General features: G+C 36.7%; 1 protein-coding gene across 1 annotated transcript in view; it reads left to right on the plus strand.

Moving 5' to 3' along the window:
• Positions 1–19,198, plus strand: part of LOC149786366 (sacsin-like) — a 76,278-nt gene that overhangs the window by 46,262 nt on the left and 10,818 nt on the right. The window contains exons 7-10 of the mRNA XM_089975928.1: positions 1,819–3,396; positions 6,856–8,493; positions 8,637–15,395; positions 15,606–17,785. Coding sequence (XP_089832054.1) covers positions 1,819–3,396; positions 6,856–8,493; positions 8,637–15,395; positions 15,606–17,785 — 12,155 coding nt within the window. The remainder of the gene's footprint in view (positions 1–1,818; positions 3,397–6,855; positions 8,494–8,636; positions 15,396–15,605; positions 17,786–19,198) is intronic.

Genomic DNA, 19,198 nt, shown 5'->3' on the forward strand with positions numbered 1-19,198 from the left:
GCCAATGTGTCTTAACAGTCTTCTGTACACAGTGGTCACCTGTTCACAATGGCCATTTTATTTTTCCTCCAGCAACTCTCATTAATAAATGTCCTGTGTGTAGTGGTCATCTGCCTTCTGTGATCTACAGTCTTGTGTTTTAAACAGTGGTTTCTTCCTGCCTTAAGCATTCACTGAGTGTATCAACAGTGACTGCTCTAAGTATATGCAAATTAAACTTTAGTTGGATGCATGGGACAATGTTTAGATGAAGGTACATCTCTTTCCTTTAGGGTCAGGGGCCATTCAGTATGTGAATCCCTTTTCTTTAGAGTCAGGGGCCATTCAGTATGTGAATCCCTTTTCATTATGGTCAGGGGCAATTCAGTATGTGAGTCCCTTTTCTTTAGGGTCAGGGGCCATTCAGTATGTAAATCCCTTTTATTTGGGGTCAGGGGCCATTCAGTATATGAATCCCTTTTCTTTAGGGTCAGGGGTCATTCAGTATGTGAATCCCTTTTCACTAGGTTCAGGGGCCATTTAGTATGTGAATCCCTTTTCTTTAGGGCCAGAGGCCATTTTCAGTATGTGAATCTCTTTTCATTAGGGTCGGGGGTCATTCAGTATGTGAATCCGTTTTCATTAGGTTCAGGGGCCATTCTGTATGTGAATTCCTTCTCATTAGGGTCAGGGGCCATTCAGTATGTGAATCTGTTTTCTTTAGGGTCATGGGTCAATCAGTATGTGAATCCCTTTTCTTTAGGGTCAGGGGCCTTTCAGCATGCGAATCCCTTTTCATTAGGTTCAGGGGCCATTCAGTATGTGAATCCCTTTTCATTAGGGTCAGGGGCCATTCAGTATGTGAATCTGTTTTCTTTAGGGTCATGGACATGATTCAGCATGTGAAAACTGTCTGTAAAAGGCTGGTGAAGGTTTGGTTCATGGGTCACAAAAATAGCCACATATGGCTTTTTTTGACTCTCTATTAATCATAGTCCTCTCATAGACTGTCTTTTGAGCTTGGTGAGTTGATCAACTGGGATATATTGTTTTTGAGCATCAGCAGCTGTTTACGAGCCCACTTTATAGTACAAGCTGGCTGACCAAAGAGTTAGTCCTCTGTAACTTACAGTAATATTTAAGCTGTCAATCAGTAGTACAATTATTGTTTTTTCAGATTACATCTTTATTCTTCACTGGCTACCCATTCAATCCCAAATCAATAAATCACAAAATCTATATTTCATTGACTGGCTCCAGTCCAATATACATGTACCTATCTAACCTCACCGATGTCTACACCACATTTACAAACTTACGCTTCTCTTCTTACATTCATATTCTTATTGTTCCCATTGCTAAAGCAACATCCTACAGACTGTTCTTTGGTGCAGCAAGGCCCAGCTATATTGAATGAATTGCCCATTGATCTTAGAGACAAGGACACTGTGATCTTATTCAAGAGTGCTCTTAAAGTTCACGTTTTTTTAGACAAGCACCAACTTAAAGACTTTATATTTTGCTTATTTATTGTCAGCTTGTTTTTGTTTTGTAATTTCATGGTGTTTGTTTTTGTAATCTTGTCATTTTCTATGCTTTCATATGTTATCTAATATTGCAGAGTGAACTTCTAAAGATTAGGGACTGTGCTAAGTTCACATTATTATTATTATTATTATTATTATTGTTATTATTATTATTAACAGTCTTAATATCATCATCTCCATCAGTGATACTATTTGGTGGATAATATGTGTTCAAAAATCAATCATGAAACATGAACCAGTGCACCCTCTGTGAATCATTTCATGAATGTGTAATTTGGTTTTCCTTTGACAGACTATCCATGCATTATAAGTGGAGATCAGCTACTGTTACTAAACCCGCATGAAACAGAAGACCAAGTTTGCAGCATAATGAAACTGCGTGACATGACAAAAACTACACGAGTAGAATGTCTGGAGGCACTGAACAATGTGTTTGGATTCTCCTCAAGGGTATTAAAAAAGAAGTATTACAAAGGAACATTATTTTGGTTTCCACTGCGTGACACACCCACTGTCCTATCTAATACAACATATACAACTAACAAGGTCCTGGATCTGTTCAAGTCTTTCCAGACAGAAGCTCACAGTATCCTCATATTTTTAAAAAGTTTGGCAAGCGTTGAGTTGTTTTGTACAGACACGGGGACGCAATTTGATCATGGAATGGTGAATCCTTTACTTGTAGTCAAAGCAGAGATGGATCCATCTTCTCAGGACAGAAAGACTAAATTCATCCAAAAGGTAAGAGAGTTAAATGGGGACTTTTCTAAGAGAGACCTAACCAGCTGTAGGCATGTTTGTGTAAGCATAAAAAAAGCTGAGGAAGAGAAAGAACCAAAGTCAACTAAAGTCAATTGGACAGTGGTGGATTTCTACAAAGGTGGAGAAATGTCAGTCACTCTAAAAAGGCTTGCAAGTGACATGTCACTCTCATATTGCCCATATGTAGGTGTTGCAATGTGTGAAAGTTCTAATGATGGTTTTGAAAAGGGTGGCCATATTTTCTGCTTCATGCCACTACCACAGGAAACAAAAAGTTTGACTGGACTTCCAGTGCATGTTAATGGACTATTTGCACTGAGTCGGAATAGACGACATTTAAAGTGGTCATCAGCAGAACAGGAGTCCCAAGACCTTCACAAAGATAATGCCATCCAATGGAACCAGTGCCTCGTAGGAGAGATACTGCCCAGTGCCTACTGCTTGTTGATACAGGAGATGGTTAACCACTGCACTAACTATGGAAATAAAAAGAACATGATTGAACTAGTGCATGCAGCACTTCCAGATATGGCACTGGTTGATGACAAATGGAGGAGTTTGGTTGAAAAAGTAATTAAAAGTTTGTGGGACATGCATATTCTCTTTACAGAAAGTGATGGTGGAAAGTGGATTACTCCAAAAGATGCCTTGTTTTCATCATTCAACCATTATTCTACTTTATCCATAGAGTGCAAGGAAAATGTAAAGAAAACTCTTAAAATGTATGGCCAGAAGTGGGTGGATGTTCCTCAGCATGTGGGAGGTTATTTCCTAGACAAACCAGGAATCTTGGACTTGAGCCCAAAACATTTCTCTGAAATTCTCGCAACTGGACCCAAGTACTGTGAGCTTAGTTTTGAGGAAAAGGTTTCAATACTGGAATTCCTTATGGCAGATACTGATTACGATAAGCTGAAAGGACTTCACTTACTTCCACTACAAGATGGCAACTTTGCACCTTTTACAAGCAGGCAGGATTGCCATGAGAAAATCTTTTTGGATGAACCACATGTGATTGATCTGTTTCCTGGATTTGAAAACCGGTTTCTTCTTGTGGGAAAAACAGCACAACAACTCTTAGAACATTTTGTGAAGATGGTCAATCATGGTAAGTGAATATTTTGTAGATATATCCTAATGCTCAGTACAAAAAGTATAAAGTTTAATTGCTGCCACTGGTTGAAAGACTGATTAATTTTGCATCCAGTACTCAAGTTTTTGTCTAAATGCATACATAGAAGATGTAAAATTTGAAGTGATGAATCTAGTTATAAAAGAATATGCTGATTGGCTATCCCATGAATCTAGTGTCTTTCTTTTTGGGATAAAATAAGGTGCAGGTCAAGTTTATGTATTAAGTTGATAAATATTTTGTTATGCATACAAATGTTACAGCAAAGAAATTTACATTTATAGCTCTACTTGTCATAGACCAGAAGGATATATCTCTGTGGGATGGTTTTTCATTCATTGTCTACCCATTAACACATGTTTGTTATCACTATTCCTCCTAGACTACTTGGAGAATTTCAAGGAAACTGACACAGTTGATCTAGTTGGTTCTAAATGTAAATGGCACTGCTGTAACATTCAATATGGCCATCACAGTAGTTATCTTGGAAATCTTGTTATTATCAATTCTTCTGAAAGGATGGTCATATGAACATAGAGTTTTCACTATACGAATTCGTATAATTTATAGTTGGTCCTAAATGAAAATACTGCTGATCAGAAAGTCAGTAAGTCAGTAGTCATCTTGAAAATCTTGTTATTGCTACTCGTCCTACATAGATGCTTATATCAACATAAGGTTTTCACTGAAAGATTTCTTATGTTTAATTTGGGCTTAAAGGACAATGGGGCCAATCTGACATCCAATATGGCTACCACAACAGCCATCTGGAAAATCTTGTTATAACTATATGGAGTCATACTGACATGGGGTTTTCAGGAGAAGACTTCTTATACTGTCTAGCAAGTCCCAGATGAAAAGGATGCCAGTCTGATGCCTATTATGGTTGCCAAAGTTTAATCAAACTTAGCATGTGTGTATATCTTAACATTGTCTTTAATAAGTGCATTGATTTTCTAATCCATGACATCAGGCTCAAAGTCAAGGCCATGACAAATATTTTGTACTGCATGTACAGGTATCCTGCAAACATATTAACTTAGCCATATAAGAAAATATTTTTGTTATCAAATAAAGGTATGATGGAGTTTCTGAACAACATCAGAGTTTCAATACTCAGCAGTTAAAAAGAATTAAAGGACAGAACAAATGGACTTATCTAAGATTCCCAGAAATTCTTTTTTTTACTGAGTAAAGAATTAGTTCAGTCTTGGGATTATTGTAACTTCTTTGCACCGCACATCCATTTAGTTTTTCAAACATGGTATAAATTCCTATTATGACATCTTTTAAATTTTTTTTACAGTTTCTTATGAAGATCTTCTTTTGTGAATTTATCTCTTGTTTTCACCTAACCTTTGCAGATGAAACAAAAGTTACATTAGTGGTAAACTTTTTTACAAATAAAGATCCATGATTTTAGAGAAATTAGCATGCTGATTGGCAAACATGGTATTGTAACATCTCTGATTTTGTATAGTGTCTTTATTTTAGAGATATTAAGATAAATACAAAACTTTAAAATAAACACTCACTTAGCATGAAAGTAGGTCACTGTGACGTGTATTTTTCTTGGAATGTTAGAAGCACTGTTCAAGATGAATGTACCCATCAAATTTCATGTTCCTAGATACAAGAGTGTTATATATTGGTTAGAATTGTTAAAAGAATATGTGCATGAAGATCATGGAGGCATTAATCTTAAAAGGTGTTACTCACCAGTCCATGTCCTGGGTTTGAGTCTCAGGCTCTGCGAATGTGGGTACATGAGAAAGCTTGCCAGTTGCTTCCCATGGGTTGATGGTTCTTACTGGGGTTTTCCCTGGTTTCTTTTTCCACCAGTTATACTGGCTGCCATGTATAGCTTATCCTGCACAGAGAAACGGTAATCAATCCCAAAACAACAACAACAACTACTACTACTCACCAGAGGCATTAAAATCTAGAAACTATTGGTTTGATTTGTAGTGAGTGATATGTGGTTAGAGTTTGCACATTTTGATCAAATCTATATAAGACTATTCTGAGTACATGCTCTAAGAAAATTCTGTATAGAATGGCTGCCTAAAATTGCAATGGTGTGCATGTGAATTGCATAATTTCCCCTAGCAACATTGTGGCTATTGTTGAAAGCAGGTGACAAACCAGTTGTTAGCTTATTCTCTAGAATGACTGATGCATATTTGATAACCTTTGGAGGACTGTTTATAACTGGGACATGATTTACTTACATTATATATAGAGGCCCCGTAGAAATTGTTTGGCTTCCATAGCTAGCAAATCCAGGTTGAGTTTTCCTCCAAAATGGCAGAATCAACATTTATCAAACTTGGTTGGAACTGTTATTGAAACATTTACTACCAAATTTATGTCATTATTAGCTACTATATTGATGGGTTCAATAAAAAAATATTTTCAGCTTCTTCAGAATGCTGCTAAGTCTGTTCAGTCATGGCTACTTGATAAGAATGTTCTGTAGGTACCAAAATCATTTCTTGGTAGATATTTTAGATATGGCATGGCAAAGAAATCTGGTAAACAAATTTATAATGCCTTTGTGAATTTCAATCAAACTTGGATAGGAATGCATCTTTGAAGCTCCTGTATATCTATATTGTTAAGGTTGACTTCTTTTATAATGGTATTTTATATTTCCCACATTTGAGCATCAGAGACCCCCACATTTTTAATCTGACTACAAGTTCTGACACAAAGTTGTACCCCTAGGAGTAAAACTGTAGATAGAAAAACATTTTGACTTCTTAAGAATACTAAGCAAATTTTAATTAAGTCTAGTAGGTATGATTATTGGGCAGCAGCTAAAGAGCATACAGGAATTGCTGATATGAATGCCTTTCAAGCTTGTACACCCAAATCTGATGCATCATTACTGATGGCTACCAATGGCAAAAATGGCATTAACTTTAAATGATTCCTCATTGTTTGTTTGATGAATTTCAGTCAAACTGGATATTTGCAATTCACACTTCTGCTTTTCCATTTGACCAAAACCATTGCTACCAAAAAAAAAAACATAAATTACTTCTTTGTAACAATGCTTGATTGATTTTACTAATATAACATGGAGCATCATCAAATTAAATTTTGACCAGGGGATTGTGATTTTGGTCATAATGGTAGCACTTTTTTCACCTGCACACACTGTATTCACAAAAGAGTAAAAGTTCATCCAGTTTATGCACAAAGTGGAGCTCAACCTTCATGCTCAGTTCAATTCACATCACATAAATCCTGTTGTCAAAAACCTGTGTGACGGTAATAGAAGCTTATTAGATAACACATGATTATTCATCGACAAGCACATCCAAAATCCATGTCATAGGTTTCCTTACTTACAAATTGAACTTCTTATTAGCTGTTAGGTATTAATATGCAGTAGGAAATGATTTTAACTTGCCAGATATTTTTTTCCAGAAATTTTCCAGGTTTATCAACTTGAACCAGAAACATCATTCCTAAATCTCCTTCAAGAGGCATTTCAGATACACTTTGGGAACAAACATCCAGTTGAGATACATGCATCAGATTCAAAATTACCGGTTAACCATCTTTGGATTGAAAAGGTATGGGGATATCTGATCAAGAACAAAATTCCATTGAATCTGGTGGAACAGTTGCCACTTGTACCAGATACAGAAGAGGGGAAGTGCTGGAAAGACATGAAATTTGTCAGACTCTATCGGTTGAAAGACAACCTTCTTTTGCAAAAAGGTTTTGGATTGTCATCCTTCACAGAAGATGTGTGTGAGGCTTTGAAAAATCTATCCATTATAGTGCTTTCATCACTACCTGCATTCATTCCTTTTGAACATGTACAGGCCTATATTGGACAACCTACTCAGGCCTCAGTGTTGAATATTTTTACTAGTATTCAGAAATCTGTGAAACTCAAATGCATTGAACATTTTAACAGGAATGCCTCAGCATCAAGCAGAAAAGAACTTTTGGAGTATCTTGGTAAGTCACAGATTTCTGAATGGAATGAGCATTGCCGACAGTTTGTTCGGAAATTGCAAATATTCCAAGAGGGAGATTCATTACATGGGAAAACAAATATGGGGTTAGTTGCTGCTGATGACATAGGAATCCAGTGTCCTGTTGGTGAGTTTCCAGTGAAGTTTCCATGTAGATTGATTGCAACTGAAAGTTCTGGAGAAAACCTTGCTTCGCTGATTGGTTTAGAAAGAGTTAGCATGAAAGATTTAGTGCAAAAGACACTGAAAGCTATACAAGAAGGTTGTTATTCTCCAGAAGATGTTATAACATTTATGACCTACTTGGTTGACAATATCAGTCTGTATAAGAAATACACAGAGATCATGAGTACTGCAAAATCAATCTCCTTTATGAGAAATTCTGCATTGAAACTATGTAAACCAGATGAACTATATGATCCTTGGGATGAAAATTTGAAGATACTCTTCTACAATGAAGATAAATTTCCAATTGATGTAGCCATAATTCAGAGTAATAGAAGGCAAGCATTGATTGATCTTGGACTTAGATTAAAACAAGATATACAGGCCTCAGATCTTCTGGAAACAGCAAAAGTATTGGACTCTTTCAGCCATGGTGAAGTTGTAGCAAATGTTTTGTGCCAAAAGGCAAGACAATTTATGGAAACTGTAAATGATGGAGGTTATCTTTTCCAAGAGATAAATGGAATACTACTTGCATGTCATATAGAGAACTTGAAATGCATCCTGCATAAAAAGTCTCCTGTAAATGGTTACCCCACTGTCCTAAAATGGTATGGTCAAGCAAGTGTGTTGAGTAAGCCAACAGAAATCAGAAGTATTGAGTATAGTGGCAGTGTTGGGTCAGCAGTGGCACTTATTGATTGTGAAAATTTACCTACCCTTGCTGATTATTTCAAATGGAGAACCAGTCCTCCAGCTGGCATTGTGTATGCACACCTTCAGCATTTGATTGAAGAACAGTATGAACCTTCATTTCTTCACCTTGTTCTAGATACTTACACTGAACTGAATAAACTGTACTGCAGTTCTGGAATAGAGATAGAGAAACCAAGGTTCCCCTGCATATGGCATGGTGAAGGGTTCACGTTTCCAAGAAATGTGTATATCAGCAAGAGTGCAGACTTGAACCTCAGGCCCTATCTGTATAGATTGCCTGCAGAACTGTCACATTATCAGAGATTATTTGAGTGGATGGGTTCCACTGTGATCTTACAGCTGATGTATTGCTGGATATTCAACAGAAAGTGAATGGAAAATATCAGACTATCAGAAAATGTCCATATATTTATGATGAAGTTAAACATGATAGACAGCTGATAATAAGAATTCTTGAAATTCTGAAAGAACTTGCAAACCAGTTGACCGATGAAGAAAGTTGTAAAATACTCTTTCCTGTTCAAACAGAAGATGATTCCAAATTGATATTAAAACCAAGCACAGAGTGTATATACTCATCAGACCAAACATGGCTAAGTGAAGCTGGATATAGTGAGGAAGAGGGTCTGTTCCACATCCATAAAGATGTATCCATCACAACTGCCCAGCAGCTTGGAATTAAATCCCTTTCACAGAATCTGGTTTCAGATGCTGAGGGTTTTGAGGAATGGGGACAGGAAGAGCCATTGACAAGAAGGATACATAACTTGCTGGAAGAGGGGTATGCAGATGGATTTTCTATTCCAAAAGAAATTATACAAAATGCAGATGATGCCTGTGCAACAGAAGTGTGTTTTCTTTATGATGAGCGAGAAAATCATGATGCTCTGACAAGATTGTTAGATGTCGGAATGGCTGAATGTCAAGGGCCAGCTCTTTGGGCTTATAATAATGCTGAATTTTCCTCTGAAGACCTGAAAAATCTCACTCAACTAAGTGGAGCCACAAAAGCCAATGATACAACAAAGATAGGAAAGTTTGGACTAGGGTTTTGCTCTGTGTACAATCTAACTGATGTCCCAAGTTTAGTCACAGGTCATGACATAGTTATTTTTGATCCTCACAAGACTCATCTGGGAAAAGCATTACCAGGACCAAGGCCAGGATTGAGGATAAATCTTAATTCTGAAAAAAACCGTAAACTTCTTAAGAGGCTGGATCATCAATTCAAACCATTTCAAAAAGTTTTTGGCTGCACCCTAAGAGAGGATGCTCAAGATCCCTACAAAGGCACTTTATTTAGATTTCCATTCAGAACTACCAGCAGGAGTGAAATAAAACCATATCCATACCTGAAAAAAGACTGCATTGAACTGCTGAGAAAGTTCATGGAATATGGAGGAAGCATATTATTATTTACACAGAATGTTGTTAAGGTGAAGTTGTTCCATCTTCCTAAAGAATCTACAGATCCAGCAGAGATGAAATTGTTATATTCTATTGACAGGTCTTTTCCGATAAGTCATTTATTGTCAGAAAGGAAGTGTGTGCTTGAAAGAATGACAGAACTTTGTAAGAGCAATACACATTTAAGTTCCAATCAACTACAGGCAGTACAGAAAATGTCCATAAGAACGTCAGTCAAAAAGGAGGTTTTGCATGTGATACAAGAAATGGATGAAGGAATAGGTGATGTGGAGACTGACTGGTTGATTTCATGGACAAGTGGAAAAAATGAGTGTCTGCGGTTAATGGGGAAGATGAAGAAAAGCGTTGTACCCCTTGGAGCTGTTGCATTGTTGATTGATAAAGACGAAAATAATCATATCATACCAAGAAGTGTTGACCAGTCTCCTTTGGGGTTTTACAAAGAGAGTCACTTGTTTTGCTTTCTTCCATTGCCACTGACAACCACACTGCCTGTCCATATCAATGCCACATTTGCAGTAACTTCAGATAGAAAGCAGCTAAGAGTGTCCACACAGGATGAAAATGTGTCTGTTGAAAGCGAGTGGAATGATGCTCTTTTGGGAGATGCTGTGTGTGGTGCATATTTACATCTCCTGAAATATCTCAGCAAGGCATCTGATGTATCTGTGAATTATAATTGCTTTCAGCTATGGCCATTTGGATCATCAGTCTCAAGCCTGGAAAAAAACTTCTATGAAAGGTTAGTGACTGAAAACTGGGAAATATTTAGAGGTGATCGTGGCTGGGCAGCCTTTTCAAATTGTCTGTTCCTGGAAAAAACACTCACAACAAGTGAAAAGATCTGCAAAATAGCATTGAACATACTGTCAGAATTCAAGGAGAAAAAAACTGATGTTGTCATTAATCTTCCAGAACATATCCGTGATCTCATTGCAAAAAACCACAAGAGGCAGATCACAGAAAGGACTGTGACACGAAAATCTTTCATCATAGATATATTCTTTCCTAACACTAGGTCAGAATTTTTGAAGAATCGGGAGAAAGAGAGAAATGAAATGACTCTGTATATCCTCAGAGAAAGAGACAATGACATAAATGAGGAAGCACAACATACAGCCTGCATACCAACAGAACCAAATGGTGATTTACGAATGCCAAAAGAACTGATCCATCCTCAAAGAGATATTGCTAGCATGTTCTCAAATGATGATGGAAGATTTCCAGTTGAAGCATTCAGGACAAAAGCTGTTCTGGAAGGACTTACAGATTGGGGCATGATGAAATCAAAAATAACCACAGAGTTGCTTGAGGACAGATGTTGGTCTGTTGCAGTTTTAGCAAACACTGTCACTCAGCAATCATTACAAAGGTACAGAGCTGTGATGAGATACCTTGACAAATTAAAGAGAGCAGAGTTACTGGAAAAGGAGACATTGTCCAAGATCAGTAAAATTGCTTTTCTGCCAATGATGCCAAAGCCACCAGAATGGCCTTTTAAATGGAAAGCTGAAGAAGAGCTGAAACAGGGTGTATATATGTACAGTAAAGAATCAGAATTGTCAGTTACTTATACTAGAGCAGACCAAATGTTCTCACAACGGCATCATAGCCCTGAAATTATATCATGCTTCGAATTATTGATTGATGTTAATGATGAGCAATCAGATACATTAAATATATGCTTTGAACTTGGTCTGCAAGAAATTGGTGAAAATGTGCAGACTTTTGAAATTGTTGAAAAACAGCTACTTGAAATTTCAGAAACCCTTCAAGAGCAACAAGGAGATTTAAACCTTTTGACACATAGCAAACGTGTTTGCCAATATATCTATGAATACTTCAACAGATTAAGTTCGAAAGAATGGGTCAAAGAAAGATTGAAAAAATTTAAAGACTCTCTGGTCGTGTTTGTTGAAGACAAGTTTGTGATGCCATGCCAGTCATATTCACAGCATAAGTGGGACTGCAAGCCAGAGTTTTACAGAGTCAATGATTTTGACTTGTACAAACATTTTTATTCTGCAGTAGGAGTGAAGTCTACTATTCCTCCCACTGATATTTGTAAAGTTCTTTGTTTAATGAAAGAAAAATGGAACAAAGAACAACTTCCAGAACATACATTGAAACTTGCTTTGAATCTTCTTCACTGCCTGGCTGAATCATTATTATGCAAAACAATTGAAACAATTTCTGATCTGGAAATTATTGCCTTGGATAGTGATGGTGTTTTAACACCAGTGTCACAGCTGTGTTTTGATGATCGGGCTGTCACATCAAGAAAGCAGATGAGCTTTGTGCATCCTGAGATATCAGAGTATGAGGGGAAAACACTGGGTATCAAAACAAAAAGGAAGCAAGTATTGCATAACTGCAGCAGGAAGATTGAGTTTGGTCAGCATGAAGATCTTCTGAATCGTCTTAATGGGATTTTAAATAAATACCCTCTTGACTTTGGAATTTTGAAAGAACTTCTTCAGAATGCTGATGATGCAAATGCAACCGAAGTACACTTCATCAAAGATTATCGTCAGTTGAGAACAAATAAGATATTTGATGAATGTTTTGCTCCTTTGCAAGGTCCAGCTCTGTGTGTCTACAATAACAGCTCATTTACACAAGCTGATTTAGAGGGAATCCAGAAACTAGGTCTTGGTAGCAAACAGAATGACAGATTCAAGTCAGGCCAATATGGAGTTGGATTTAATGTAGTTTATCACTTGACAGATGTACCTTCCTTTCTCACAAAAGGTCCAGAAACTGGTGAAACATTGTGTTTCTTTGATCCTATGTGTCAGTATATACCAGAGGTCACCCTTCAACACCCAGGAATGCGATATGTTGATTTAGAGGAGATACGAGAGTCTTGTTCAAATGTATTTGATGGCTACCTTGAAAATGAAATGTTTTCAAGTAAAATTGGTACAATATTTAGATTCCCTTTGCGAAATAAACAGATGTCTGGGGTTTCAAAATTTTCAACCGGCATAGTATCAACTTCAAAAATGGATGAATTATTGGAAAGTTTCAAGGAGGACATATTTGCAGCTTTTCTTTTTGTCAAAAATGTCACAAAGATTGTTTTTTCAAGAGTAAATGAAGACGGAAGAGTTGAGACAGAATATAAAGTAGAGGCATGTCTGACAGAGGAGGATATTAAAAAACGCACAGCATTTTTCAAGCATGCCAAGAAAAATGTTTCAAATGTTACTGATGTTCTGCTTTCCAAACATGAAACAGACTATGTTATGAAGATAGAAGACACTGAAGGGGTGTCACAGACATGGCATATCTTCCAAAACATTGGATTTGGCTATTGTCCAAGTGAAATTGTGGAATCCTTGAAAGCAGGATTTATAAAGTGTTTGCCTATAGGTGGAGTAGCTGGGCTTCGTTCAACATCAGAATTTTATTACTGTCCCCCCACTGTAAAAGGAAAAGCCTTCTGCAATCTTCCCTTGCCAATTTATACAGGGTTACCAGTTCATGTAAATGGATATTTTGTATTGGATGATGAAGGTAGGAGGAACCTCTGGCGGGATGAAATGGATGTCAGAACTACATGGAACACATTGCTTTTGCAGCATGCAGTGAGTCGAGCCTATGTTAGGTTAATCCAGTGCATGAAAAGGAATTTTTGTCCCGGTGATGTTGCACAGAACAGAGCAATGGAAAGCCATCTGACTTCTTACTACAAGTTTTTCCCATATTTTGCAAAGGCAGATGGTGATTATTGGAAAGAACTTACACAATATTTGTACAGATACATCATAAACAATGAAGAAAATGTCTTTCCATTGGTTCAGGACAAAGGAAAGGAATGTTTAACAACATGGGTGCCATTCACAGAAAAAGGGCAAGTGTTTCCATGTTACTTTGACATAGAAAATATTCCTGGAGCAATGGAAATTCTTATTTCAGGAAACCCATCCCATACTAATGACACTACGTTGCCAAAATTTAAACTGGTAACAACTGTACTCAAAGATTTGAGAATGAAGATAATTCATAGTAATATTGAGATTTATCGGTCAATGGGTGATTCTGGCTTGGATGTTTCATACTTAACACCAGATAGTGCAATCAAATTTTTGAAAGTACAATTCAGTACCAAGTGCTTTTGCACAATGTCAGAGATTGGAAAGGATCTCAGTCAAAGTGTTATGAAAAATATGTCACGAGTACTTAGTCTTCTATATTACTGTGCCAGAAGTGAGAGCTTTATTAAACAACTGGATGGATTACCCCTTCTTGTAGCAAATGACAATACTCTACATGTCTTCTCAAAGGACAATCCTGTATATTTCTCACTGTTTGCAGACTTACACATAGGGTGTGCTGGAAGGTTCCTGCATAAAAAGCTGGTCAAATTTTTCCAGAGCAAATTTCAAAATCCACTTGTGAGTCCAACGGATATCTGGAAAACAGGAGTGTTTCAAAAACTTGACATTCAACACTGCATGGCTATACTTAAACACACGCTTCCAGCTGACATCTTCCAACGACAAAAGTACCTTGAGTGGAACCATTCAACTAAGGAGTTTCCGAGTAAGCAATGGATAATTAGATTTTGGGAGTTCATCAGTGTCCAGACTAAGGAAAAGTTTCCATCAATAAATGACATCTCAGTACTGGAGTTTTTGAAGAGCGAATTTGAGCAGCACAAAAATTGGTGCCTTTTACCAACAGAAGATACTAATTCAGAAAAGTTACATTTGGTTCCTTTGTTTTTGTCTTACACTGTGTTTGATACTACCAGCATTGAAAATCCAGAACTAAAGAGAGTACTTGAGAAACTGACCCTCCCAAAAATGTGCAGTTTTTGGTGGGCAGACGAGTTTGAGGCAGGACCTAAAATAATACAGACATTAGTTTCACAAACAAAGAGACCTGCAGATCTCTTGAAAGGTTTATGCTTTCATAAACAAAGTATTCTTGGAAAAAACAATTTGTCTAAGGATGAATGCATAGTGATTTTGGAGTACTTTTGTCAGCAAATGGAGAGACCAGAGATGTTTGATGGCACTGAATACATCAAATCACTAAAATCCCTTCCACTCTTTGTTACACATGTAGGGGAAATTTCAAGTTTGGAACACTTTTCAAAAGTAGTGATAGCACCTATTAACATTCCAACTGATGGTTTGAATCAGCTCATGTCCCAACAGGGTGTTTGTTTCTTGAAAAGGATTGAAAAACTCTTGAAGCTTCTAAGGATCATTGGAACTGAAGTTGAAACAAATGAGGAATTCTACTCTAAGTTCATTATTCCATATTTTCCTTATGTTCCTGAAGAAAATAAGCTATCTCATTTGGAATATATAAGAGATTATATGCTGTTGAAACATCCTTTAAATGGTTACACTGAAAGACAGAAAGATGTAATCTCTTTGATTAAACAGTGGGCTTTCATTTCTGTTGGCTGTGCAGTGAGAAAGGCAAGTGATTTTTTCAGTCCTTTTGTTGATGTATTCAAAGCAATGTGTAAAGATGATGAATTTCCACCACCACCTTTCAGAGGTAAAGAATGGAAAAAGTTTATGAAACTGGCAGGAATGGTATCTGAAGTAACTGCTCATCAGTTCTGCCAGTTTGCAGAAGATCTTTCCAGTCAGTACAAGAGATCAAATGCTTTGCCAGATGAACTTGCCAGGAAATCAAAGATTTTGTGTGAATATTTATTTTCACATGAAAAGTTGATAAATGACAATATTTTGTGCAGAATTTCATGCATCAAATTCATTCCACCTTTTGAGGTTGACCCTTTTCTTGGAAATATCTTCAGACAACATCAGAATCGACAGGGTCCAATTGCCTTCTCAGGTTCAATTTATTCCAAGGATGCAAATTTAGCTTGGACTTGTTGTCCAATATTACCAGATTGGGAATTTCTAAAATCCCCAGCTAAGCAGAAGTTACTAAATATCCTGTCTAAGCCTCACCTGGAGGATGTCATCACCCACACACAAAACATATGTGAAGTTCTTCAGAAGGACCTACAATCACATGAATATCTTTGTGATTTGGACACAATTGAAAAACTTATGAAAGATATTTACAACTTTCTCCAGACAAATGGTATGCAGGAAAAAGTAATGAGAGAACGATTGTATAAAAGACCAATACTGTTTATTCCTGATGGACATTGTTTCATTAAAGCCGCTCATGTAATTCGTGAAGGAGAAGAAATTAGACCATATCTTTTTAAATATCCCATGAATTATGGTTCCTTCTATGAACTCTTCACATACCTTGGAACAGCAGAGAGAGCAGATATAAATCACTATGCAGAGGTGTTAAACTTAATTCATAAAAAATGTGAGATGAATGAACTTCTGCCAGATGAAAGGAGCAAAGTTCAGAGTGCAATCAGAGGAATTCTGTCTTGCCTTAGTGAAAACAGGGGATTTCTATCTTGCCTTAGTACAATCAACGGAGGAGACCAAAATATCAGGGTCGACACTTTGTATTTGCCAAATGAAAAATGGTCCTTGGTGAATGCAAGAGATCTGATTGTATCAGACCACATTGTATACAGGAAGAAAATTGAAGCTTGTCAGAAATTGATGTTTTTCTGTGGTTTAAATCAAATAAAAATAGAGGTTGAAAATGAGAGAGAAACACTGTTCAGATTACCAAATCAATGGAGACCTGATTTTCTCTCAAAGATTGTAACCAAGAAACTTGACCTGGAGTATTCAAATCTGTCTCTTGTCTATAGTGAAAAATCCCAACAATTGCAAAGATTCTTGTCCTCCAAAGAAGTTTTGATAGGCCTGATGAGACTGTTACAGAATGAGAATGCAACACTTGAAGAGAGAAATTTGCGATCAAATCTTGCTAATATCAGTGTGCAACACGTCCAAACTATTTGGACATCTTTATACTTTAGAGAACAAAAAGTTAATGGGACAAGAGAGAACAGCATCTATTGGCTTGAGATAAACAGAGAAAAAAATCAGACAAAACTTTATTTCACAATGCATCTGTGTAGTGAACAGCACCTATATGAAAAACTTGAGTTACCAATTAGTAAACTTTTAAACATGTGTACTAATCAGCTGTTACGTGACCAAGTGCATCTAATGACCATAGCTAAATGTGTCACTTGCCCAGAGAGAATTGCAAAGCTTCTTGATGAAGCTGAAATATGCAGTTATGAAATAGCTGACATTAACAGTTTTCAAAGAATGGAGACTGTTCCAGAGTTAGGGGCTTATGTTCCAGAGAAGTTCCATGCCATGCTAGACAACAGCTTTATTCTGTTTGATATGGGAGAAATTGTGGCTTTTGAAATTGAGGATAAATGGGAAAATGAATATCCAGTGTTTATATTTGCCAAGGTTTTGAAAAAGGTTGATTCCAGTATGTTTTCTGCAGAAATAGATTTGAAGTATGATATTGACCTTGGAAGTGAGACAAAGACTGTCATGGCAACGTTTTTGTACAGATTTATACGAAGGGAGGTTGACAGTCTGAGTGTTGTAGTTTTAGGAGCTTCTTCATCCAAACCTGAATCATCTGTGTTGAAAGAAACCAAATGCATTATTTGGAAAACATTGAAGGAGGCATGGACCAAAGATGAAATAGAAAAGCGACAAATTATAAAGCGCCTCTGTTTGAAGTGGCATCCAGACAAAAATCCTGGGAATGAAACATTGTGCACCAAAGTATTCCAGTATATTCAACATGTAATCCACAAATTTGAAAATGGGCAGTTTGAGGACAGTGAGAGTGATGATGATGATGATGCTTCTGATGAAAGAGGAAGTTCAAGAAGAAGAAGTCATTCAAAGCGAACATCACAGAAGAAAAATAGTAAATGGGACTCATTCTTTGATTCCATGGGAAGGAGAGCCAGCAAACACAGACATCAGTACCAGTCTTACAGTGAGTCAGACTTTTCATGTTCAGGTTTCTCTTTTGAACCATCACCTCAACCCAGAGAGGCACAGCGATGGCAGAAACAAGCGGTGTTGGACCTTGTTGCAGCTAAAGAAACTCTCAAAACTGCTGAAGCTCTTAGACTGCACAACTGGGTCTGCTACCAGTGTCACCAGGTAAGTACATGTATATGCAACAAAGTGTCACAATCCTTTTCTCATTTAGTTGGTGACTAATATCATCAGTTAGAATGCCTGAATAATTTGTAACATTATTTAAATGTGGAATGCCATTATATCATTGGAGAATTATGGTAAACTGTTGCAGTTCCTCAGTCTAATACAAACATATTGTAAAATCATTGATTTTAATTGCAAAATCATTTGTTGCCTGCCATTTTGCAAAAAGCAATGAATATAGTCTCCACATTTCTCCTGTCTGTCCTTCTATCAGGTAAGTATATACAACATAGTAAGAGGAATCATATTGTCACATATTTGCAGACTAATATCATCCATCAAAGTGCCAGAAAAAGTTTCAACATAAGTTTAAAGGGTTAGACCTGAGAGACTTTTGATAGACTGTTGCAGTTACTCTGTGTAATTGCAACATATTGTAATTGTAAATTGATTTTATTTGTAAAATCCTTTGTTCCCAGCCTTTTTGATTAAGGCTGAGGATATAGTATTTTCTTGTGTATGCCATTCTATAATTTAGGAACTCTCATTTCTGCTCTATAACTTAAAAGCTGTTGGAGATTAAGAGATAAAACACATACCTCATTATTAGAATGTGTGGAATGTACATCATCATGGGTATGCCTTCAAGGCATTGGAGCTTAAGTTTCACACTTTCTTCTTTACATCTTTAAAGTCAGTTTTTAATTAAGCAGTTAGATTGGGGGCAGGTGTTGTCTTCAAGATGAAGATAATCCACTCAATATTTTTGCCCTCCCTCACACTTTCCTTTGTGCTATATAGTTGTTCAAGCCATTTAAGATTAAGATATAAGGCTTATATTTTACATTTTCCCGTGTACTTTCTGGCCTATGCTGTAACTTTAGAGCCTTTGGAGATATTTATACATCATTATACAAAGATGTATGAAGAGTCCAATTCTAAAGTCAGGGTCATGGCTCACTATTTTAAGTTTCCCATGTCACTTTCCAGTTCGTTTGATAATGGTAGCATTCTTGTACATTATTAGAATGTATGTTGCCTTCCACTTTTGGGTTCATATATTTAGGGTCAAGGTCATGATTTAATATTTTCACTTTTCCATTCTTGCTTTCGATTCCAGTCTTTAAGTATAACCTTATTGTTAACTTGTTAAAGATTAGAAAGTCTCTTAGGGTCTTGTATCTTCTAGGTAGTGGTTACCGGCAGTATTTTAAGTTTTCCATGACACTTACCTTTCTTCTCTATAAGTAAGAGAACTTTAAGACTAAATAATCAATATTAGTGGAGTATCGTATACCATAGTGCATTGCTCCTATCTAGAAAGTCAGAATCATGGGTCATTATATTCAGTTTTCCTTCATACTTTCCTTTCTATTCTTTAATATTATAAGCTGTTTGAAATCAAGGAAT

Source organism: Sinohyriopsis cumingii, chromosome 12 (assembly GCF_028554795.1).
Source record: "Sinohyriopsis cumingii isolate HCF-2022 chromosome 12, ASM2855479v2, whole genome shotgun sequence".
In the NCBI taxonomy this organism is placed as follows: Eukaryota; Metazoa; Mollusca; class Bivalvia; order Unionida; family Unionidae; genus Sinohyriopsis; species Sinohyriopsis cumingii.